The following is a 23,918-nucleotide window of genomic DNA, read 5'->3' as shown; positions in this document are numbered from 1 at the left end:
AGCAACGGTCACCGTTGAGACCGAGGGAGACGCCCCTCGCGGATTGGCTGCCCCTGGCCTCTCCGCAGCATAGATTGGCTGAAGCGTCGTTAAAGGGCCAGGCCTTGGCAGTCGCTGCCCGAGAACCGGCTGTCCCGGAACGGAGGCGGGACCGCGGGAGGAGCGACGAGATGATCCGCCAGAAGTCCAGCCAATTCCTAGGACTCAGAATGCAGTCGGAGCTTGAAGAGCCCTCCGAACAGCGGCGGGAACCCGACAAAAACCTCAGCTCAGTGGATGAATCGGCTACGCGGATGGGAACAGATGTGCGGATCGAGTCGGGGACCGCGGCCTCGGTGGAAGCAGATGATGATCCTGCAGCCAACTTGTTCCCGGTGAGGGCGGGACAGACTGGTCCTCTCATGAATGTTTATAAAAAGGCTCCCCAACAGGGCGTCACCCGTCGTTATGTTTACTAACGTTCGAGACATTTTCCGGGCTGCCTTAGTGAAGAGTCAGGGGTGTGTGAGCCCGATTGTTAATACGCTCGTGAATAATATGTAGGTCCTGCTGAAGCCCAGCCCGCCAGCGTTGCTTGTACATATTCCTTAAATGAGAAGTTAGCTCGTTCTCAAGCCCGCTGGGTATTCGCGATGGGCCAGGAACTAGGGGCCAGGGACAACATAGCTCTGCCTTCCCCAATCCGCTTTCTTTCCGCAGCCGCCGCTGCCCCAGCCCCGGATCTGCATGTGGTGAGTGTGAAGAACCTCGGGGGAAAGTTACACTTCACACTTGCATTATTCCTTTAGTGCTTCCCCAACAGTCCTATCAAACAGCCAGGACATCCCCATTTTACAGATAAGGAGACCAAGGCCCAGAGATGCAATTAGCCAAGGGACTAGAAGCCAGCTCTCCTGCCTTCCCACTCCAAAGAGAGTGTGGGAAGAAGGGAGCCAAAGACTGAGGATGTAAGTGGAATATCATAGCCACTATGGAGCATTGTACAAATGGGGACACTGAGGCCCACATGGGGTACTTGCCCAAAGTCATACAGCAAGGGAGTGGCAGAGCAGAGATAAGAATTCGAGTTTCCTAACCCTAGGCTTTATAAACGAAGAGAATCATAAGAGTTCATTTAGGCCATACCCATTATTTAGAGATGGAGAAAGTGAGGCCTAGAGAGGGAAGTGACACAATTGCCTAAGGTTACACAGCAAGTTAGTGGAAGGGCCAAACCTCAACTCAGGTCTCCTGGTTCCCAGCCCAAGGCTCTGTCATGAGACTAATGCATAATGGCCACCAACACCTTTTCTCCTCTTTTCCTGTGACAGGAAGTACTTGGACATCCATTCCATGCAGAGGCTGGAGAAGACAGCCAACGTTGAGGAGATGAGGGAGTATGGGGGGAGGGGGGAGAAGGAAGGGGAAGAAGAGCTCTTGGGAAGGCGGAGCAGGGTGGACTGGGAAGGCATGAGGAATGTTTGGCTCCAAAGCATGTGGTGCACTAGTGGGGGGTGCTGAAGGGAGGCTCCCGTTGTCACTCACTCCCTCTCTCTCTCAAGGGTGCTGGCCAAGCTGTTGGGGCTAGGCGGTCCTGAGCAGAGCCTGCGGGATGCCATCACCCTGGACCTCTTCTCCCATGCACTCATTTTCTGCCGCCAGCAGGGCTTCTCACTGGAGCAGACATCAACCGTTTGTGCCCTGCTCCAAGATCTTCACAAGGCCTGTGTTGGTGAGAGGAGGCGGCTACTGGAGGATTTGAGCTCAGGGAGAGGAGGCTGGGATGGCACAAGTGACCATGGGAAGTAGAAGTAGGGGGATTACCACTGGGAATCTTTGTTCTGTCATTTCTAGCACTATTATCACACACAAGTTATTTCTCCTTTGAAATCCTCCATTTCCTTATCTATAAAACAAGGATATAGCACTAAATTTATGAGACTGTTCTGAGAAATATGTAATATATGTAAACATATTCACAATGCTCAATAAAATAGCTCCCCCCTTTATTTTCAGAACTGATTTTCTTCAGAATGTTTAACAAGAGCTGAAATTATGTGCTGTTGCTTTATTATATGTCGCTTCCACTACAATATAAGCTTCATAAGGGCAGGATCTTGTCTGTCTTGTTCAGTGCCTAGAACAGTACATAGTGGGTACTCAATATTTGTTGCGTGAATTAACAAAACAAGCCAGGACTTAAACCTAGGTCTGTCCACTTCTAAGGCTCATGCTCAATAAGTAGCTGTTGAGTGAAATGAATGACTGATTATGAGGGAGGGGACTCATTGTCACATCTTGCTTCCCCTCCCAGCAACCCCCCTGGGCAACGTGGAGGAATGTTACCGCTACTTCACCAGTGTTCTTTTCTGCCATGGAGTCAGGGTCAGTTCCCCTGGAACTGGAACTTCACTCTCCCCCAGACAAGGTCTAGTCCAATCTCCTGCCCTCTCTCACACTCATCACCCTCATCTTCCTCTGAAGGCCACAGTGGGCTCTCCCCGCTCCTGTATTGCGGGGCCCTTGGAGAAAAGGCCAGGGCTTCAGGAGCTGGTCAGTCGTCTAACTCCTAATCATCCCCACAGCGGCCCCCCTTCAGTATCAACCTCTTTAAGGAGGAACAGCTGCTGGCCCTGGCAGATTATGTGGTCAACACCTACTTTCGCCACTTCAAGCTCTACAAATATGTCTTCACACCCCAGGTACTGGGCCATGGGCTACAAGAGGCCACCCCTTATCTCCCCCTTTCCCTCAGTGCAGATGCCCTCCTCTCAGCCACCCTCCTCCTCTTCTCAGGTGCGGTTGGATCTATCTTTGACTTACATGGGGCTACAGCCACCCAAGCTCGAGCCAGAGGATGAGATGGGTAAGGGAGAATGCTGGGGCTGGGGCTGGGGCTGGGGCCAGGGCCAAAGCCTCTTCCTGCTTCTGGCTTGCAGAGAAAGAAGGTGGCGAGGAAGTGGAGGAGCAGGCAGTCACCCCACAGGATGAGGAACCGGAAACAGTGGTCCAGGAAGAGCCAAGTGAGGACCTGAAGGGGTTAGGGTCCTCTGTGACTTTGGGCAGGTGTAAAATGAAGGGTTTAGACCACATTGAGACTTCAGACTTTTTGTTTTAGTCATGGTGTCCTTTCTCTAAATGATTTCTTATGCAGAAGTCCAAGATGACAAACAGATAAAAGCACAGTCGCTGGGGTGAGGCAGGAGTTCCAGAAAAGGATGATTATAAAACTGATGACAATAATAGCCAGCACATACTTAGCAATGCTGTTGCCAGGCCCTGCTTTAAGCATTTTACATATACTAACCCATTTAATCTTCCTTCAATCCTAGGTGCTAGGTGCTATCATTATCCACATTTTACACAAGAGGAAACTGAGGCATGGAAAGGTTAAATCTGCCTAAAGTCCTGCCTAAGGTCCCACAGCTACTAAGTAGCAATCCAGAAATTCTGGCACAGCCACTCTGCCCACCCCTCTCTCACAGAAGGGCTGGGGGACATTTCCTGAATTGAAGCAACATCGCCACCTGTGTAGCCCCCAGGGGACCCTGGAGGTTGTGTTGCCCAGCTAGGGGCAATCCCTTAGCCCCAGCACCTCTCCTGACCTGCCCCTTCTTCCCTGTCCCTGCAGGCCAGGTCTCCATCCTCCGAGCCTATATCAAGACCCAGCTGAACAAGGAGCTGGGGCAGCTGCAACAGCTGGTGGAGGAGCGGCTCAAGGCCAGTGAGGACAGGCTCAGCAGCAAGTTGACTGCACTAGAGCAGCCTTCCCAGCTACCTGCAGGCAAAGGCAAGAGCAAGACCAAGTGACCCTCAGTGTTTCCCCAATAAAGGCCTGGGCCAGAGCAGCTCCATCCCCGTCCCACTCCTCCTGAGCACCTTCTGGGCTTCCCTGCTGAAGCCAGACACCAGACATAGGGCACTGGCTCTACCTGGCAGGTAACAGATTTTATTGCATACGTGGCACAGGCAGCACTGACAAGGCCAGGCGTGGCCTTCTGAATGGCTCCTTTCCACTTTAGCTTTGACCACAAAGCCCTGGCCAACGGGGGCAGGGTACAGGGCTGGTCCATATGGTAGTATGATCAGTGGTGGGCCTGGCCAGGGAGAGGGACCTGAGGCCAGAGCCCAGAGGGGCTGGAATGATAAAAATCCTCCTCTTGGAGAGTCCTGCTTTCTGGGATCTCCCAGGGCTGACGTGCTAGCCCAGTACCAGCATGGCCTCGTCCTCGGTGATAGTAGCTGGAACCCCCTCCTCTTCAGGGCCCACGACGGGAAAAGACCCAGGGGGCTGGTGCTGGAAGAGGGCTGCTCGGTTCTGCTGCTCACCCTTCTTCACCCAGTGCCCATACAGCCGGAAGGCACAGCTGTCGATGAGGCGCCGCACTGGCCGCAGCGCATAAGGGTCCCTCAACAGTGCACTCTTGGTCAGTGGCCGGACACGGTGGATGCTTAAGGCCACTCGTCCAGCAGCCAGCACTGTCCACACTGCCACCTGGGAAGGGGGAAAGTATGAGCTCCAGTGGAGCATCCACCACAGGAAAAAGATCATGAGACAGAGGGGCAGGCCCAGACCCTGATGCTGTGGGGCTTACCCGGAACCGCTGGCGGGGGGTGAGGATCCAGGCTTGGCTGCCTTCACAGCGCTCAAAGAAGGGGTGCTGGAGGGCTTGCTCAGCTGTCAGGCGCTCCTCAGGATCCACTTGCAGCAGCTTCGAGATCTAGGGCAAACCCCAGAGCATGAGAGACAGCTCTTGGGCCTCCCTCCTTGCCCTCTCATGGCCCCAGCTCACCAGGTCTTTGACGGTGTCTGAACGGTCGTCCCACTCGGGTGAACTAAACTGGTACTGGCCCTCCATGATCATGCGTAACATCAGGATCTGGCGCCGGTGCCAGAATGGTGGCGAGCCCGCCAGGAGTGTGAACAAGATCACCCCGCAGGCCCACCTGGAAAAGAGACCAGAGTCAGGCATGCCTAGGCGATGGGCAAATGCAGTGAAGTCACAACACCCAAAGGAGGAGGGAATGGGGAGACCAGAAACTCACAGGTCAACCTCCTTGCCGTAGCCTGGGTGGGTTTCGTCCATGGAGCATTTAAGGATCTCTGGTGCTAGATACCCTGGGGTCCCACACAACTCTGGGGAAAGAGGGCTGAGATTGATGGCATGCCACCAGCCCCCTTAACACCAGACTCCTGCTAGAGCCTCAACACTGCCAGGGCCACAAGGGTTCCTGTTCTGCTCCTTCCTGCCCTCTGCTGAGTCGCAGTATCAGCCCCTATCCCTGCTGAACAACTCAAATACCCAACAAGGCTCTTGGTGGCCCTCCTGGGAAAACCTGATTTTTGGATTGACTCCAAGGGCCTACCCAACTGTATCATCTGCCTCCTCCAACCCTCCAGCGGAGCCAACCTACCCCCACTCCTCACACAACTTGTTACCATGTTTTCACATCCATAACACACATGGAAGACAAAACTTAAATCTTTTCTGCATTCCTTTCTGCCCAAATCTATTTGTCCTCCTATAATCTCTATTCTGGTTAGTGGAACGACCACTCAAACCAAGAACGAGTGGGAATATAGGATTTCTTAAAGTACATACTGGGTAAGTCCCTTGTGTAAAACCCTTCCCTGGCTCCCCATCAGGACCTCAGGATCAAGTCTGGACTCCTACAGCACAGAGCCCTCCATGACTTGATCTAAGCCTGTATTTTTAGTTTCTTCTACCACTTCAGGCACCAATTCTTCCAATCCAGCAGTTTCCAAACAACTGTGTCCCATGGCACACTTCCAGGAAATCTTAATAGGACTGAATTGAAAATGACTCTTGGGAAATTCATTCCTAGAGCAAGTATTTATTAAATGCCTACTGTGTACCAAGCACCACACTAGACACAGTGGTGAATTAGATGTCCCCTTACCAAGCTCACTGTCTACCAGAAAGCAAACGAGAAATTGAATAGAGTAAGACATGTGTCATGAAGGGAATAAATAACAAAAAGCGGGGGATCTAACATGACCTGGAGCTTTAAAGTGAAACCTGAATACCCAAAGCCATGAGAGACGGTGGAGTGAGCAGAGGCAAAGAAGATTCCAGAATGGGGAAAAGTATAATGTGGAAGCCCAAAGGAAAACAAAGCACAGCATCCACAAGATGTGTAAATCCACAGGTTGAAAGCATGAGTTCTGGAGTCAGACTGCCCAGCTACATGACCTTCAGCAAGTCACCCCACCTCTTTAAAGCCCATGTATAAAATGGACACAGAAATATTATCTAGCTCAGGGCCGGCCCTGTGGCTTAGCGGTTAAGTGCGTGAGCTCCGCTGCTGGCGGCCCGGGTTCGGATCCCGGGCGCACACGGACGCACCGCTTGTCCGGCCATGCTGAGGCCGCGTCCCACATACAGCAACTAGAAGGATGTGCAACTATGACATACAACTATCTACTGGGGCTTTGGGGGGAAAAAATAAATAAATAAAATCTTTAAAAAAAAAAAAAAAAAGAAATATTATCTAGCTCAAAGAGTTGTTGAAAGGATCTAGAGAAATAAGCGATGCAAAGACTCAGTGTGATGCCTAGCTCACAGTAAGTGCCTAGTAAATTTTGGCTAGTAATAAGTCCAAAGTAGCATATTAAAGGCTCTGAGTAGTCCCATAGTTGAACTTTGTTTAGTTTTCCATTTGCACTAGAAATATTTCTGTCACGACAAATGTATTAACATCGGGTGAGCATGAGTCCCAGGGCACCAGGTGAGAAATGCTGTCTATCAGCATCAGGCTCTTCATAGCACCTAAGCTGCACACTGTGGTCTTGTCTCTGCCAGACCCCAAACATGCAGCTGAGCCCTGCTATCCCCCTGCTCCCTCTTTCCTCCTGGGACAAGCCTGACCTTCCAAGGCCGAACTCCGGAGCCCCCTCCTCTGTGATTCCTCTGGCTGAATCAAGTGCTCCTTTCTCCTTGCTTCCCCTGCATGGCTCTTTGCCTGCTGTGTGCCACTATCTGCTCACCTGTCTGTCTCCATCCTCTCCAGTCAGGAAGCCTACTCTGAGTTGCACACAAGGCTTTGCACCCAGAGGGTACTTGGTAAGTACTCACTGACTTCTCCCCTGTCCATGGTACCTAGGACTCAGTTCTCAGACACAGCCAACCAGCCTCAGGCCTGGGTCTCCTTCCCTCCCAAGCCTCTTAGGGCACCAGGTCCCCTCACCTCGAAGCTTCTTGCCAGGTTCCAAGTGGCAGGAGAACCCAAAATCTGAAAGTCGGATCTGCATATTGTCATCTAGGAGAATATTCTCAGGCTTCAGGTCTCGGTGCACAATGTTGTTGGCATGGAGAAAGCTCACTGCTTCCAGCAGAGACCTCATGATGGACCTAGGGGAGGCGCAGTCTCCTCTGCTTCTCCCTGCCCCGCCCCACTCCCTGCTCACCCCAGGGGCTGCAGGCTCAGCCATTACCTGGTTTCCTTTTCTGAGAGGGCCACCTTCTCTGTGAGATAGTCAAACAGCTCTCCCTTCCGCATCCTAAGGGATAGTAGGGTTTGGGAGGTAGGTGCACCTCACAGTGCGGGCTGAGAAAATAAGCCAGCGCTCACAGAAAATACCGTGGAAGAGGCCGGTAAAGAGAGATTCCTCTGTGGACAAACAGGTCTCAAGACAGCACTCCAAGAGTAAACTGGAAGCCAGATGCAGTTTGGCCCAGTGGATTGGCCCAGTTGAAATATTTGCATTGTATCATGAGGGGGCTAGTTTAGCAAGAATAAATGCCTTCTTACAGGAGGTCTTTGTTTTCTCAGAATAACTACTAAAGAAAGCCCTTTCTAAGTGAATCTATTTAGACCATGAACCAAAATTTCACTCAATAGTGGCAAAAAAGTTGAGTAGGGCGTATTTTGAATTTTGCTTATTTTATCTTGTCTTTAAAAATTGAGGTTATCATTGCAACTCTGCATCAATCCTTGAAATAAAGAACACAAAAGGTGTTGTTTTGGGGAGTATCATTGTTCTGAAAAGCTGCATGATGGTATAACAGACACTTCCTACCTTCCCTCTGACTTTTGCAGAGGGTCATTTCTGTATTAAGACTTTGTGAATTTTTTCCAAGGGCCTCTCTTAAATATTTAGTATTCAAACCATTCTCCTTTGAAGTACCTTTTCAACTAGTTTGTATTCTATTGTATAATATCTGACATTCAGCTTCAGAATGACCAGGAAAAGAATTGATGGGCAGAGACAGACACCAGTGTGTAGGATGTTCAACAACAGGAGACTGGTGGGAGAGAATTTGTTATAAGTGGGCAGCTCGTGGATGAACACTCCCTCTTAAACAGCCTTTTCTTCCCTGTTAACCTTATAACCATGGGGGACTGGGATAGTGACCCCTTGGATCATGAAAATCCTTTGTATTTGGCTGGTCACTATTACTCTTGAAGAACTTGCCTCAATCAGGGCACCTAGGGAGAGGGGCCACAGCCATGGGCTAGCAGGCAGGCCCTAGCTGGAGCAGAGGAAGGTGTGAGCAGGGTGGTCTTCAGCCCACTGTGCTGTAAGGCTGGAGCCATGCATGGAGGTGAGGAGGAGGCTTCTCAGATCAGGGCAGGGAGATACTCACAAGTCAAACACCAGGAACATGAAGCTAGAAGACTCGTAGGAATCGATGAGAGTGACTAGGGAAAGAGGCAGAAAGGCAGAGAGACAGAGATGGAAAGGAGCAGATGCATATTAAAGGGGCTTTTCCCCCTGAGACAGCAGTGGGCTGTCTGTACTGTACTGGGAAGGAAGGAGAACCAAAGGAGGTGGTAGGGACCCAAAGGCTGGCCACACTTTGAGGTGGAGCAGAGCCAGGAGGAAGGGAGCAGAGTCATGGAGGCAGTGTTGGGGGAAGTGGGCTGTGGGCAGGGCCAGCAGGAGGTGGTTGTCAGCCAACAAGAGCAGGGAATGCAGCCTCACTGATGTGGGGGTGGCCGGCGACCTGGCGAAGGATGTGTGTCTCTCGCCGCGTGGCTTCTCGCACCTCCTCCAGCTGCTCAGGACTCAGTCGCTCAGCTGTCACCTCCATGATCTTCACCGCAAACTCATGGCCAGTAGCTCGATGAACACAACGGCGGACCACAGAGCTCACTCCTCTGCCAGAGTCAGAAAACGCACAAGTCAGGGCCTCCTGCTCTCTCGTTTCCATGCAGAGTGGATCCTCAGCATCCTTTTAGCCACTGCCCCAGACTCTGAAGACCCATCCGGACAATGAGGCAACCTCCCGAGGAGCTCACCCTGGCCTACAGTAGCTTCACAGTAAGCTCAGCAAGCAACCTGGGTATCCAGCAAGGTGCAACACAAAGCTCAAAGGAAAGGCAGGCAGGGGTCAAGATTCGAATCCAGTTTCTGCCACCTCCTCCATGGGTAAGCCTAGCCAAGTCCTTTCCACATTGAGCCTCAGAACCTGCCCCTTGCCCTGGAACCCCACAAGGAGAATGTAGGAAGAAGTGCTCTAAGTCTCCCTGCAAATTTTACTCACACTTCCCTGATTACCCCCATCCAAATGCCAAAGTTCCCCTACAATACCTCAAGTGTAGGAGGCTCCAAATAAATACTAGGCCATTGGCTGGAAGACCAAAGTTGAGAATTAGGAGACCTTGATTCAGGCCCCAAATTCACCACTAATTAACCTCCAAATGACCCACTGACATAAGGTTTCTGGACTTCCACTTTGCCAGCTCTGAAATGTGGCCAACAAAACCTTGAAGGGACGCTGAAAGACAATAACGAAGTAGAGACAGGAAATCCCATTTGGCATCATAAAGAGAAAGTCCTAGACAAGGATTTCCTTGCTTGGGCTCTGTCACCAACTCTATATGACCCTACAAGTAGGGTCAGGCTAAGATGCAAATCTCTCCAGGATCTGGCTTCACACATTTCGCATGCTAGTTCCCTGGCTGCCCTTCATATAACCTTACTGCTGTGCTCTTGTGGCCTCTTTGCCGTTTGGAATGCCTGTCACCCACATCTCTGGTTCAATCAAGGGATGCAAACTATTGACCCTCTGGCCAAACACAGCCCACAGATGTGTTACGTTTTGGTCAATGCATTGTTCTTTACAAATCTGCATTCACATTATCTTAGGTGGGACAGGAACCCTCCAGCTGCCACAATACTCACCACTTCCTACTGTCTTACTTTTGGACACTTCTCAGTTTTAATTTCCTGCACAACCACTAAGGGCATCTGAGTTTGAGGCCCCTGGTCTAATTATTACTCATCTTTTAACAAACCTGAGAATCTGATGCAAGCAGGGTACCTCTACCACATATATACAACATTTTTACAATTTCAGGGGATTCAAAGACCCTTTGAAGCCATCCAGCAAAGAACCCTTTCTTTAAGGCCCAACAGCTCTTTGTTTATTCTCCAGGAGCAAGGGGCCACTTCCTTCTCTGGCATCCCACAGCATTTCACCTGTAAGAGCATTCACTTGTTTTTTTTTTTTTTTTTTTAATAATTTTATTTATTTATTTTTTTCCCCCAAAGCCCCAGTAGATAGTTGTATGTCACAGTTGCACATCCTTCTAGTTGCTGTATGTGGGACTCGGCCTCAGCATGGCCGGAGAAGCGGTGCGTTGGTGCGCGCCTGGGTTCCGAACCCTCAGCGGAGCGCGTGCACTTAACTGCTAAGCCACGGGGCCGACCCTAGAGCATTCACTCTTAGTTAAGCCTTCCCACTATGTATCACGACTGTCTATGTGGGAAACCCAGGTTTTGGACTCGAAGTCCAAATTCTTTCTACTGATACACATTGTTCTCTCTGCCCATCCCTTAAACGTTTCTTTTTTTTTTAAACGTTTTTATTTTTTTATTTTTTATTTATTTATTTTTATTTATTTTTTTTGTGTGTGAGGAAGATCAGCCCTGAGCTAACATCCATGCTAATCCTCCTCTTTTTGCTGAGGAAGACCGGCTCTGAGCTAACATCTATTGCCAATCCTCCTCCTTTTTTTTCCCCCAAAGCCCCAGTAGATAGTTGTATGTCATAGTTGCACATCCTTCTAGTTGCTGTATGCGGGACGTGGCCTCAGCATGGCTGGAGAAGCGGTGCGTCGGTGCACGCCCGGGATCCGAACCTGGGCCGCCAGTAGCGTGCACACTTAACCGCTAAGCCACGGGGCCGGCCCCCATCCCTTAAATGTTAAGACTTCCCCAGGATCTCTTCCTTGGCCCTGTTCTCAGGCTATATACACTCTCCCTTAGTAATCTTATCCACCTCCATGACTTCCAACTTCATGCCCAGATGTCTCTCTTAAGTATCAGGCCAACAAGTCTTACTGAAGATCACTTCCTGAGGGTCCTAGAGACATCTCACATTCATCATGACCACTGAACATCTCTTCTTCCCCTGAAACTAGCTCCTCAATCCATATTCTCAATCTCAATTAATGGCAATGCCATTCAATCAGACTCCCAAACTAGAAACCTTGGTACCATTTTTGGCTTTCCTCTCCTTCACAATCCACCACATCCAACCAGTCCAGTCCATTCTGCGTACCTCTCAAAAGTGTTTCCTACTACTCCACTCCCACAACCACAACAGCCTCCTCACTGATCTCCCTGCTGCCAATCTCAGTCACTGCAACTCACACTGCTTCTAGAATTAGCTTCTTAAAACAGTCCCAATCATGTCATTCGCTGCTTAAAAACTTCCAGCTTAAATTCTCTACTAAGTTGTATGTGTTCCCTCATTCCTTAGTAGGTACCCTAGAGCAAATGTCCACTTTTAAATGACACCTAATACTTGTAATCTTATAGTTAACTGGAATGCACTAAAAATTTTCGTTTTCTTTCCATACTGCACGCCTATTACCTACAAGATAAAAATCAAATTTCCAGAATGTGCCAAACTCTTTTAAAACTTCAGGCCTTTATACAAGAAGAAATAATAATTACTTTCGGGGGAAAGTAATTTAGTGAAAGTGTGCAGGTAATTTACTGTACAGGAAAAAGAGAGAAAAGAGAGGAGCGAGACAAGGGATGATGCTACCACAGTAATCTCGGAATGAGATAAGCATCCCACCCTCTGATCTGCCTTCTCCAAAACGGGTCTTTCTGCGGCCCTTGGCAGTGGAACCACTGCTCTTCCCTAAGGGTTCTTCCTAGCCTTGGTGAATCCTCCCTTATCTGGTCCGGAAACCCCACAGCAACTCAGGACTTGGATCTCAGCTCTCTTCATTTCCCAATACTCTCTCTCCTTGGGACCTCCATCCAGTCCCAGGGGATTTAAATGCCAACTATATACAAATGACTCCTGTTACACTGTCTCAAGCCTTGATTTCTCTCCAGAATTCCTGATTCCAACGGCCTTTCTGACATTTCCATGTGATATCTAAAAGGAGTCTTAACAAATCTAATGGTCACACCCCTGTCTGCTTTCCTGGCCTTAGCACATTTGTCACAGCAGACCATGCCAACCTTCTAGAAGCACATTCTTCTTGTGTTTTTCTTTCTAACTCACAGATGGCAGCTCCTTAGTCTCTGTGGCTGGCTCCTCTTTCTCTAACCCCTTAATAGTGACACGACCCAGGGCCTGACTCTAGGTCCCTTTCACTTCTCTGTCTATATTCTCTCCCCAACTACTATCCATATGCCACTGCCTCCCAAATTTATAGCTCTAGCCCAGCTCTCTCCCTTGAGTTCCAGACTCTTATACCCACTTGACAGCTCCAGTTGGGTATCTCAAACTTAACATCTCCAAAATGGAACTCTTGACTTGCTCGCCCCTCCCCATAACCTGATCCTCCCTCAATCTTGTTCATTTCAGTAACCGGTACTCAAACACTCAAATCCAAACTTCAGAAGTTATTCTTGTTTTCTGCCCTTTCCCTCATGGTCCATATCCAAACTTTCAGGAAACTGTATCAAGTCTCCCTTCAAACTATCACCTCAATCTATCCACTTCTCTCTATCTCTACCACCAACACTCTAGTCTAAACCATCAACATCTCTAGCCTGAATGAATTAGGCCTCTGTGCTTCCATTCTTGCCCCTCTCCCATCCATTCTTTTTTTTTTAAAGATTTTATTTATTCAGTTTTTCCCCCCAAAGCCCCAGTAGATAGTTGTATGTCATAGGTTCACATCCTTCTAGTTGCTTTATGTGGGACTCGGCCTCACGTTGGACGGAGAAGTGGTGCCTCGGGGCGCGCCCGGGATCCGAACCCGGGCCGCCAGCATCAGAGCGCGCGCACTTAACCGCTAAGCCACGGAGCCGGCCCTCTCCCATCCATTCTTTACACAAGAGCCACAATGATCTTTTTTTGGTGACAAAGACTGGCCTTGAGCTAACATGTGTTGCCAATCTTCCTCTTTTTGCTTGAGGAAGATGAGCCTTGAGCTAACAGCTGTGCCAATCTTCCTCTATTTTGTATGTGGGACGCCTCCACAGCATAGCTTGATGAGTGGTGCTTAGGTCCGCACCCAAGATCCAAACCTGGGAACTCCAGCCGCCAAAGTGGAGCACGTGAACTTAACCACTACACCACTGGGCCGGCCCCCAAAATAATCTTTTTTCAAATGTAATAACACACCTGTTTTGAGCACTTACCATGTGCCAGGAAGTGTTCTAAGAGAATCATATTAACTCTTTCCATTTCTCACAGCAACCTACAAGGTAGGATCTATTTTTATTCCCAATTTACAATGGAGAAACTGATGCATAGAAAGGTTAAGTTCCGGGCCGGCCCCGTGGCTTAGCGGTTAGGTGCTCGCGCTCCGCTGCTGGCGGCCCGGGTTCGGATCCCGCGAGCACCGACGCACCGCCTCTCTGGCCATGCTGGGGCCGCGTCCCACATACAGCGGCTAGAATGGATGTGCAGCTGCGACATACAACTATCTACTGGGGCTTTGGGGGAAAAATAAATAAAATAAAATCTTTAAAAAAAGAAAGGTTAAGTTCCTAGCCCCCAAATCACAGAAATGTAAATCAGATCATGTTACTACCCTGTTTGAGACCACCAGTTTCACTAGAATACAGTTGAAATTCCTTATCATGGCCTAAGACCCTATATAATCTAATCTCTATTTACATCTCCGATTTCATTTCCTACACTTCGTCCCACCCTTACACATTCGAGCTGCTATGATCTTCTTGCTATTGCTGGAATAGGTCCTTTCCTGCCTTGAGCCTTTGCCCTCTGCCCGGAATAAATCCTTCCTCAGCTCATGACTTGTTCATTCTCATCCTTCAAGTCTCAGTTCCATTAATTACTCTTGTTCCATCACCCCATTTATTTTCACCCTAGCACTTGTGTTGATCTTTATCTTGTTTTCATGTTTATTGTCTGTCTCTACCACTAGAATATAAACTCCAGGAAAACAGAAACCTTGTAGGTCTTGTATCCCCAGTGACTAGCACAGTGCACCCAACACACTGCACCTTTGATGAGTAAATGTAACTGCCACTGCCTCGACAAGTGAGGCCTTCCTTCTATTCTCCACATGCAGAACTTCCTACCCATCCTTGAGGACCCAAATATCACCTCTTCTGGGAAGCTGTGATTTTCTGAGCCCCCACAGCACTTTTTACACAGCCTGATACTTTTTGAATGTTCATGTGTCTCTTTTAGTCACTTCACTTGGAGTACCTCCAGGGCATGAACATTTCTTCTACCCTCCATGTGTTTAGCTTTGCGTCTAGCACACAGTAGGTGCTTCAACTATGTTTGCTGAACACATAAGTGAATGAATTTGTGAAAAAATGAGGGTTGGCCCAGAATAAGAGTCTAGTCACCAAATGTTCCTCCACTACCACTGACCCTTCCCATTTGGAACTATACAGCTCTCAGATGGAACTGTCTATCGCGGCTAGGACCTGATCTCTCTGGACCTCCGTTTCCTTGGCTGTGGCCTCACCTGCCAATGACGTCCTTAGGGTCATACTTCTGATAAAACTCCTTGGCGGCGGCCCAGTCGGGCAACTCATCCTCCGGCCCCACGTCCAGCGTCATCCTGAAGGAGGTGGAGGCCTGTGTGGAAGAAACAGAGGGCACGGAGGCCCACGGGCTCTGAAAGGACACACATCGCGGCTCGCGGAGGCGCAGCCCTTGCGGCTGGGGCGCCAGGATCCTGGGGGATGGGGATGGGGTGGGGGAAGGATTGGGACTAGGGAGACCCCGCGAAAGGGCCTAGGAGGCAGGAAGGGCGGCAGGGCAAGGAGGGGGGCAGGGAAGGGGAAGGGAAAAGGCGTGGAGGACGAAGGGAAGGGGCACACCGGCTGGCGGCTGTTGCTGCGCAGGCGCACCTGGGCGGGCGCTGGGAGGGAACGCGGGGTCTAGCGCTGGCTCACCCGCCCGGGCAGGGAAAGAAGCCAGGGTCCACGGGAGGCCGCTCTGTCTGGGGGTTCGCCTCTAGTCCCTTACCTTACCCCCGGGCGGCACCGGCAACGACCTCGGGCCCCGCCCCCATCCTGTCCGCCAATGGCCGGCACCGCCTGAAAACTGAGGTTCAAAAACTCTTCCGATTGGAAATTGGTAGTCCAATAAGAAGCCGAGAGTCTCGAAGCTGGAACCGGCGTTGGAGCTCCGAGTTACCTGAGTGTGCGACGCTAAGGCGGGGCTTCAGATACGGCCAATTAGCGCACGGCATCTGCTGGAGCCAGCAGAGGGCGGAGCTTCTTGACTATTGGGGTTGGGGGCCTGGAACAGGACCCGGAAGTTAGGTTTACCGGGAAGCGTGACCTCTGGGTAGCCGGGAGGCAGCACTCTCTGCTCCTCTGATTCCCTGGTTTGGGCAAGGCCCCTCAGTCTCCTCCCAACATCCCTATCTGAATTCGGCTCTTTTTTATATTAGCAATCTGGTCCAAAGCACCTGCCTTGAGGGGCAGACTCCAGCCCTTAAAACGCTCGGAGCACGCACCTTGGACCCCAGGTTGGCCACTTGGTGCGGACTTGGACGAGCCATGGCCCGTCAGCTAGAAGAGGCTTCCTTGTCCTGTGGCTGCCCCGACTCCTCTTGAATACCTCCAAAGCCCTAATGCTCACCATCTGGGGTTATACCTTTTCCCAGTCTTTCACTAGCCACTCCCAAAGGCCTTGGGGAGTATCACGCTCTGTTCTAAGCCTACCGGTTGTAAGATTCTGCCAGGAGCGACTTACTTCATAAGCATTTTCAGTTCACAGTTCAACCCTGGCATTCACTTACTCATTCAACAAATATTTGTTGAGCGTCTAAGCGCTAGACTAACAGCAATGGGGAAGAAAAAAGTCCCTACCCTTGTGGGGATTATGTTCCAGTGAAAGAGGCACAGAATGAATTCATTAATCTTCTAACTACTATCTTAGAAATGTCACTTGAGATGGCAACCATATAAGGAGAGACAAACAAATACAAGTAACTCTTTTGTTTGTTTTTTTGGTGAGGAAGATCAGCCCTGAACTAACATCTGTGCCCATCTTCCTCTATTTTGTATCTGGGATGCCGCCACAGCATGGCTTGATGAGTGGTGTGTTATGTCCGCACCCGTGATGCGAACCTGCGGACCCCCAAAGCTGAGGGCGTGAACTTAACCACTACACCACCAGCCGGTGCCCCAAAAGTAACTTTTTAACTGAGTACTTTGGCTTTATACCAACAACCTAAAAACAAAATAATTGCAAAGAAATCTTGAACTTTACTTAGCAGGCTTGTTGTTTGGTAGGATAATGGGATAGTTATTCTGAAATTGGGCAAGTGAATAAACATATTGATGTAGTTGGCAGCCAAGGTTCTTACTGTGGGAAAAGAGAGAAAAAACCTTATGACTGATTGAAATTGGAGGTATGATTTTAGAAACTGATTTAAAATAGATGAAATTAGGAATTTTCTAGCTCTAACCGCTGAAAGGGCTGAGAAACAATAACATCCCAGTGGAATGAGCACAGCTAGTGTCTAGATACTGATTTCAAAGTAACAGTCCTCAATAAAAGGAACCAGGGCTCCTCGGGAGAAGTGGCCAATTCTCAGGTGGAACAGAGAAAGGACAAGATGAGCCTGGAATAATTTGTGCCAGAAAGTAAGTGAAGAAAAATGAGGACTTATCAGAAGGACACAAAAACCAGGTTGAAGGGGTTTCCACTGGTCAAAATCAGGGACAAAAAGAATAAGACTGAGAGGGCCATGAGGGAGCCTCTTGATGTGCTAGAAATGTTCTCTTCACTTAGGTGGTGATTATATAGGTGTGTTTATTCACCAAGCTACACACTTAAGATCTGTGCACTTTACTGTATGTAAATTATACCTCAAAACATTTTAAGAAGGATAATGACAGTAATGGATATAACAAACTGAACTAAAAAACAATCTGAGACCATAGTGACACTAAAAATTGTAAACAAATAAATGAAGGAGAGGGGCTGGCCCCGTGCCTTAGCGGTTAAGTGCACGTGCTCCGCTGCTGGCGGCCCGGGTTCGGATCCCGGGCGCGCACCGATGCACCGCTTCTCCGGCCATGCTGAGGCCACGTCCCACATACAGCAACTAGACGGATGTGCTGCTATGACATACAACTATCTACTGGGGCTTTGGGGGAAACATAAATAAATAAATAAAATTAATTGAAAAAAAATAAATGAAAGAGAAAAAGACCTTCTTCAGAGTAGAATGCCAGCTAACAAACATAGAAAGAACGATAAAGTTAAAACATCAACTTTGACTCAACTCAACACTGACTTGAGCAAAACAGGTTTAAAATTATTGGTGGAAAATCTGCTGGGGAACAGGGTATTTATACAGATTATTTTTTAATTACAAAGGAAAAAGGTATCTTTACTTTGCAGAAATCTGACAGACACTACCTTAACCAAGTTGTCAATGTTACCACCACCAATAAGACGGCAGATCGACATCACATGCTTCTTGATGTGACACACTGAGGACACACAACTTATGTAGTATTTCTGCCAAAAATGCATAACCTGAATCCAATCATAAGAACTCAAATTGATGGGCCGGCCCCGTGGCTTAGCGGTTAAGTGTGCACGCTCCGCTACTGGCGGCCTGGGTTCGGATCCCGGGCGCGCACCGACGCACCACTTCTCTGGCCATGCTGAGGCCGTGTCCCACATACAGCAACTAGAAGGATGTGCAACTACGACATACAACTATCTACTGGGGCTTTGGGGGTGGGGGGAAGAGGAGGATTGGCAATAGATGTTAGCTCAGGGCTGATCTTCCTCACAAAAAAAAAAAAAAAGAACCCAAATTGAGGGACATTCTACAAACTGGCCTCGCCTCAAAAAGTCATGAAAGACAAAAAAGAAAGGAGGAGAACAAACTAAAAATTTAAGGAGACTAAACATAAAACAACTAAATGCGGCAGGTCTTCCTCAGCAAAAAGAGGAGGATTGGCATGGATGTTAGCTCAGGGCTGATCTTCCTCACAAAAAAAAATAAATAAATAACAACTAAATGCAATGAGTGTTCTCACAGTGGACCCTAAAGTGGAAAAGAAATTGTTATAAAGCACGTTATTAGGACAACTGGCAAATTTGAATATGGCCTATATATTAGAGGATCATATTGTATTGATGTTAACTTCTCTAAATCATATAATTGTAGTGTGGTTATATGAGAGAATATCCTTGTTCTTAGGAGATAGATCATGAAGTATTTAGGGATAAAGGGCCTTCAACTTACCCTCAACTAGTTCAGCAATAATAATATGTATATTTAGAAAGATATAAAGCAAATGTGGTGAAATGTTAAAAATTATAAATCTAGGTGAAGAGTACACATGAGTTCATTGTACTATTCTTTCATTGTTCTGTAGGTTTGAAATTTTTTCAAAATAGTTAAAAAATAGCAAGACCTCATTTAATCAGTTTGGGGGAATGGGATATTCTCTTCTAGTAAACTGAAGCTGATTAATCAAATATCAGCTTTTAAAAAGTTTCTGTAAAACTATCTCTAAAATGAGTTATCCTGATGCTCAGGCAGCACCTCACACCAATTAAATCAAAATCTCTAGGGGTAACATCCAGGCATAAGTACTTTTTAAGGCTCCCCAGGTGGTTCCATTGTGAAGCCAAGGTTGAGAACCAGTATGGCTTCTATGTATGGCTTCTACCCATTGTTGTAATTCTAACCTCTGGGACCAAGAATGGATTCTCTTCACTTTTTCTTCCTGGAGCACTTTGGAATACTGAAGAAAACCATCATGTGCCTCTCCTTCCCCTTTAATCTTTTCTCTTCAGTGTGCAACAACTCTAATTCCTTTAGGTATTCTGCTGGGCTCTGAATTATGGTGAAATAACCCAAAAATTCCATTCCCAGGGCACATGTACTCCAAGAGACATGTACAATAATGTCCACAGCAGCATGATTCATAATATCCCAAAACTGGAAACATTCCAAAAGTTCACCAACAGAAAATGAATAAATTGTAATGTTTTCATATAATGGAATACTATACAGTAACGAAAACTACAGCTACACCAAATATCAGTGACTCTCACAATGTTAAGCAAAAGAAACCAGACATAAAAAGAATACATATGATTCCATTTATATAATGTTCAAATGCAGGTAAAACTAAACTACATTGTTAGGAGTCAGAATGGTAGTTACCTGTGGGAAGAAAGGAAGGAACAGTGATTGGGAGGAGTATAAAGGAGGCTTTGGGGTGCTGGCAATGTTCAATTTCTTGACTGAATGATGGTTTTTCAGATGTTTATTTTGTGTTAACTTATTAAACTGTGTACTTGTTTTAGATATTTTCCTCTATGTGAAATACCTCACAATTTAAAAAATGTTTAAAATAGTATCATGAGGCCCAAGATAAAGGACATGAAAATTCATTATAATCTTCATATATAGGGTGGTGGTTGCTGTTATCCAAACCTTTCACTCTTCTCTCATCTCTGGAACCAAACTGTCTGGGTTCAATCCCAGCTCTGCCACTTACTAACTGTGTAACCTTGGGTAATCTGTGCCTGTTTCCTCAACTATAACATGAGAACAACAGTATCTACTATTGATTGATTGTGAGGACTGAGGAGTTAATAAATATAAAGTGGTTAGAACAGAGCCTGGAATATAGCAAGCACTCAATGAATAGTAGCTGCTGGACCACTCTTCCTCCCTGGCCTCAAGGGTCTCTGTTGATGTGTAAGGGAGAAGCTGGGATCTTTCCAAGAAGGAAAACTTTCAGAAGAAGGAAAAAAGAAAAAAAAAAAGTCCTTTCCTTCTCTTGGAGCTCCTAGGTAAGGGGAGATACAGACTTCTGCCATCATCAGATGTCCAGTCTGGCTCTCATCAAGGGCCCAGGGAATAGCAGGGGAAGAACAATTAGACAGGAGAATTTCACCACTAAAAAAGCTTTTTATTACAAAACAAATTCTCATAAAACCAGGCCTGGTTTTCAACCCTACCTCTGCGTAGAGGCCCCTTGGATAGGGTGGGTTGAGGGGAATAGAGAATGGTGGGCACTGAAAGAACAGAGCAGGCTGATGTCCCCTCATCAGTTTCAGCTGCTGCCTCCTTTTATATAAAGGGCTAGAAGAGCTCTTCCAAAGCCCTTTGAGAGAGGCACCATCCTTCCAGCCAGGAAGGACCATTGCTGGCACCGGACCCTAGCAATGCCGCATTGCAGGATCCAGGAGGTCTTGGCTGACTCTCAGCAGAGGCCACCCAGGGTCACTCAGCCTGGGCGATGGCATAGGACACCAGCCACAGAAGGAGGGGGCCCAGAACGAGGACAGCAAGCCAGACCGCAAAGCTGACCAGGATGAACCTCCGGGCCCGGGCCCCCCAGTACACTGCCTCCTCGGACCGGCCTGCCTTATGCCGCTCTTCCGCCTGTGGGGGCAGGTTTTTGGTTAGGTTCTCCCCCTGCTTCTGGCCCAAAGTGCCCACTGCCCAACTCCAATCCTCCACGCTTGTCATGGCTTAAAACCTCACACCCAAACCCTATACCTCCCCTTCCAGTTTCTATCTCTCATGCCTCATCTGCACAGTGAGGTACCCACTTGGCTCTGCCTACTTTTCAGGGTGGCCATTGTTAGCTCACAAGATCACATACGGGAAAGTACTTTTCAATCTTCTTATTCCCCATCCTCTTCTACTCATCCCAGATTCATTCAGAATTTGGAATTCTTGGCAAGAAACAGTGAGCTATCGTGGAGTATTTCACTCGTGCCCCATCAAACACCACCCCATTCTCACTTAGCCCAATGGGCCTCATCTTTTTCATTATTAAGGATTTTTATGATTTTGCCCTAATGAAACTCAGAAATTCTTATGATGATACGAATACAGTTTCTGATTGTTAAAATAAAACTAGGGTTGAGAAAATTCCAGCATGAGGTTTAAGTTAGCCTGTGTGGCGTTTCAAAAGGTACATGTGAGTTTCTGTTAGCTGTTTTGAAATGGTGAAGCCCTCTCAAAAACCTTATAGCTTCTTCCAGACTCCTACAGATTGCTCTAATCACTGCTCAGCTGCCTCGAGTCATGCCCCTCGCAATTCATCCTCCACATAGGCCTTGAGAGCAAATCTTACTGAAACACAAATCTGACCATGTCACTCTCCTCTGCAAAAACCCTTGAATGGCTCCCCAGTACTTTCAAGATCAAGTTGAAACTCCTAAGCACAGTACTGGAGGCCCTTGGGAATCTAGGCCCTCTGGCGTCATCTCTCACTATTCCTCACTGGTCCAGTCATGCTGAACTAGCAGTCCAGGCCTTTGTACACACTGCTCCCTTTACCTGGAATGCCCTTTCACCCTTATTCAATCATCCTTTAAGGTTACTTTCTTATCACCTCCCCTAGGATGCCCTTCCTGTCACCTTCTTTACTATACACACATATGTAATTACACACATATGTTCTTCCCAGCTCCCAGAATACCCTGTGCTTCCTCTATCATAGTATTGATGAGCTACATTCCATTAATAATTATCCATTTTCACAGCCATCTCTTTCATTAGATTGTGGGCCCTTAGATGGGCAGGTACCATGTCTTATTCTTATTTCTGGCACCAGGCCCATAGCCAAGCTATGACAGGTGCTTAGTAACTGTTTCATCAACGTAGATAGCTCAAATATATGAAACCATTGCCTTACTACACCCACCCACCCCCGGTTCCCATAGGAATTGCATTCCTCACCTTGATGGCAAACACAAGGGCCACGACTCCCAGGCAAGAGCAGCCACAGATAATGCTAGTAGCTGCCAAGTAGCGGAGGCGGAGCCAGCAGCAGCGGATGGGGGATGGAGAATGAGCAGCTTCCGTGTTGCTCACCAAGATCTCCACTGCCTTCTCCTCGTCCTCCATCACCTGTGGGCGATACAGTCAAGGTACTTGTAAGCCCAACAACTGAGCCCTTGGCCCGGCTTGCTCAGACTCTACCCCTCTCCTTGATCATGTCCTCTGTGGCCTAGCCCAACTCTCATGAACGCTACCTTACTGGGGAATTCCTCTAGTGACTCATAGACCAAGAGAGGAAATGTGTGGCTGGAATCCTTTTTCCTCAGCCTAAGATTCTGAGTCTTTAAAAACAAGCTGGTGTGAACACAGCATTATCTGTATTACTTACTGTTTTGACAAGTGGGGAAAATAAAATTGACAGATGCACGCTGAGCAGGAGAGAAACACAGAATCTCAAAAGCTGCTAGAAATCTGAGATTATCCAAGTCAGTGATTTTAAACTGTATTTCAAACGGCTCTAAAATTCTCTGGAGTTCCTCAGAGGCTGCCCCTGAATATTAAGGAGGGGTCAGAGAATGGCCCTGTACCCCACTTCAAGCAAAGCAGCCATTTCATGTGAAAACATGGTTCTGGATATGGGGGAAAGGAGAGAAAAATTACCCGTCCAAGCTCTCTTTATAGTTGAGGAAAACTGAACATCAGAAAAACCAGGTTTACCTCCCCAAATAGGGGCCTCCTTTGTTATGCTGACTCCCTGCCACCTCCTTTCTTCATTTTAACCCAGGCCACACAACGAAATCAGATTAACACCCCGAGTTCAAATGACCTCATAATCCACACAGAAACCTGCATAATGATGTCCTACTTAATCATTTCTCATCTATTTCTCAAGTCCTCTGAGCTCGGGCATCAAACCACCTTTCCACCCTCATCTCCAACCATTTCCCTACATCCTAGACAAAATGGAACCATTTGCAGTTCTCTGAACACAAGTAACAAAGGATAGAAACGGTGAAAGAGGCGAGGCAAGATAAGCAAAGAGCAAAGGATATGTGCCACAAAGCTGCAGGAGAGTGGGTATAAGGAAAGAACTCAGATACTAGGTGAACACAAATACAGTTATCAGGGGAACACGAGAGGGTCTAGGGAGTTGAGACCAGAGAAAATGTAAAAATGAACAGGGGCTCTTACCTGGCTATAGGCTTTGAGGGACTGAGTTTCGGCTCCTGCCTCAGGTTTGATTTGGCTTGGGTGGAGATGGAGCTGAGTCAGGGCTCCAAGCCAAGCCCAGAGGTGGGGTTGGGTGGCCAGCCACTACCTGAAGAGCCCCAGGACCTCAGAAGGGGGTGTGGCTGACTCAAACCAGTTTGGCTAGATGGAGGAAAGCAAGGAAGGGCAAAGCATGGAGCAACTGGAGGTAGGATGTCTGCCTTCTGGAAAAGGAATGAAAGCACCTGAGCAAGTGGGCTAAAAGCGGGGATAAGTCTGAAGCATCAGAGCACTCTGAGACCAAGTCAGGGAACTAGCGGAAAAGAATGGAGAAGAGAAAAAGTATGAGTCTGAGTGACTTGAAACTGAAACTTCAGGGAAAGGCACCCTACGAGGATTTAACAATCTTTCCTCTTCTTGGGTGGAGATTTCTGCCTCAAAGATACATAATTCTGGGTTAGAGATCAGGTACTAGAGTCTTGGCAAGAGCAAAAGAGAAGAGAAAAATGATGCCCAACTTCCCACCCAACCCTCCACCAGACCAGAAAATCAGAAGCCTCCTTACGCGGATG

At 48.0% G+C, this 23,918-nt stretch overlaps 3 protein-coding genes across 8 annotated transcripts; 1 reads left to right on the top strand and 2 right to left on the bottom strand.

Annotated features, from left to right (window-relative positions):
* The first annotated feature begins 19 nt into the window (after window positions 1-19).
* On the top strand, window positions 20-3,833 carry CFAP119 (cilia and flagella associated protein 119). Of its 3 annotated transcripts, XM_004439442.3 has the most exons (9): window positions 40-374; window positions 700-731; window positions 1,311-1,376; window positions 1,542-1,711; window positions 2,294-2,364; window positions 2,565-2,681; window positions 2,776-2,845; window positions 2,919-3,002; window positions 3,611-3,833. In XM_004439442.3, the coding sequence occupies exons 1-9, from the start codon at window positions 171-173 to the stop codon at window positions 3,787-3,789; spliced, it is 993 nt and encodes a 330-aa protein (XP_004439499.1). In that variant the 5' UTR covers window positions 40-170; the 3' UTR covers window positions 3,790-3,833. The 3 variants fall into 3 exon arrangements, with proteins under 3 accessions (XP_087273453.1, XP_004439499.1, XP_087273454.1); XM_087417327.1 differs by having other exon boundaries at window positions 20-374; window positions 2,294-2,845; XM_087417328.1 differs by lacking the exon at window positions 40-374 and having other exon boundaries at window positions 456-947; window positions 2,294-2,845.
* Window positions 3,834-3,908: 75 nt separating this feature from the next.
* Window positions 3,909-15,516, bottom strand: PHKG2 (phosphorylase kinase catalytic subunit gamma 2). Of its 3 annotated transcripts, none has more exons than XM_014794518.2 (10): window positions 15,375-15,516; window positions 14,869-14,981; window positions 8,927-9,102; window positions 8,589-8,643; window positions 7,436-7,501; window positions 7,189-7,352; window positions 5,026-5,116; window positions 4,773-4,926; window positions 4,575-4,700; window positions 3,909-4,474 (listed from the first exon to the last, which is right to left on the bottom strand). In XM_014794518.2, exons 2-10 carry the CDS (start codon window positions 14,961-14,963, stop codon window positions 4,181-4,183), a joined length of 1,221 nt encoding a protein of 406 aa, XP_014650004.1. In that variant the 5' UTR covers window positions 14,964-14,981; window positions 15,375-15,516; the 3' UTR covers window positions 3,909-4,180. The 3 variants fall into 3 exon arrangements, with proteins under 3 accessions (XP_014650004.1, XP_004439498.1, XP_087273455.1); XM_004439441.3 differs by having other exon boundaries at window positions 15,302-15,386; XM_087417329.1 differs by having other exon boundaries at window positions 15,257-15,385.
* Window positions 14,936-23,850, bottom strand: TMEM265 (transmembrane protein 265). 2 transcript variants are annotated; one of them, XM_004439440.3, is made up of 4 exons: window positions 23,329-23,850; window positions 22,096-22,266; window positions 15,546-20,787; window positions 14,936-14,981 (listed from the first exon to the last, which is right to left on the bottom strand). In XM_004439440.3, exons 2-3 carry the CDS (start codon window positions 22,261-22,263, stop codon window positions 20,626-20,628), a joined length of 330 nt encoding a protein of 109 aa, XP_004439497.1. In that variant the 5' UTR covers window positions 22,264-22,266; window positions 23,329-23,850; the 3' UTR covers window positions 14,936-14,981; window positions 15,546-20,625. The 2 variants fall into 2 exon arrangements, with proteins under 2 accessions (XP_004439497.1, XP_014650006.1); XM_014794520.2 differs by lacking the exon at window positions 23,329-23,850 and having other exon boundaries at window positions 22,096-23,314.
* Between the last annotated feature and the right edge of the window lie 68 nt (window positions 23,851-23,918).

Source organism: Ceratotherium simum, chromosome 26 (genome assembly GCF_057802395.1).
Source record: "Ceratotherium simum simum isolate JZ-2026a chromosome 26, ASM5780239v1, whole genome shotgun sequence".
NCBI classification, from domain to species: Eukaryota; Metazoa; Chordata; class Mammalia; order Perissodactyla; family Rhinocerotidae; genus Ceratotherium; species Ceratotherium simum.
This window is presented reverse-complemented; position numbering and strand designations above follow the sequence as displayed.

Excerpts from the sequence above, each read along its gene's own strand:
- CFAP119 (XM_087417327.1), top strand. The coding sequence starts at position 171 with ATGATCCGCCAGAAGTCCAGCCAATTCCTAGGACTCAGAATGCAGTCG. Across the intron at positions 1,712-2,293 it reads TCTTCACAAGGCCTGTGTTG|CAACCCCCCTGGGCAACGTG; the intron begins GTGAGAGGAGGC and ends TTCCCCTCCCAG. Across the intron at positions 3,003-3,610 it reads AGTGGTCCAGGAAGAGCCAA|GCCAGGTCTCCATCCTCCGA; the intron begins GTGAGGACCTGA and ends CTGTCCCTGCAG.
- PHKG2 (XM_014794518.2), bottom strand. The coding sequence starts at position 14,963 with ATGACGCTGGACGTGGGGCCGGAGGATGAGTTGCCCGACTGGGCCGCC. Across the intron at positions 9,103-14,868 it reads CCTAAGGACGTCATTGGCAG|AGGAGTGAGCTCTGTGGTCC; the intron begins GTGAGGCCACAG and ends TGACTCTGGCAG. Across the intron at positions 7,353-7,435 it reads CTCTCAGAAAAGGAAACCAG|GTCCATCATGAGGTCTCTGC; the intron begins GTAATGGCTGAG and ends CGCCTCCCCTAG.
- TMEM265 (XM_004439440.3), bottom strand. The coding sequence starts at position 22,263 with ATGGAGGACGAGGAGAAGGCAGTGGAGATCTTGGTGAGCAACACGGAA. Across the intron at positions 20,788-22,095 it reads CCCTTGTGTTTGCCATCAAG|GCGGAAGAGCGGCATAAGGC; the intron begins GTGAGGAATGCA and ends CTGCCCCCACAG.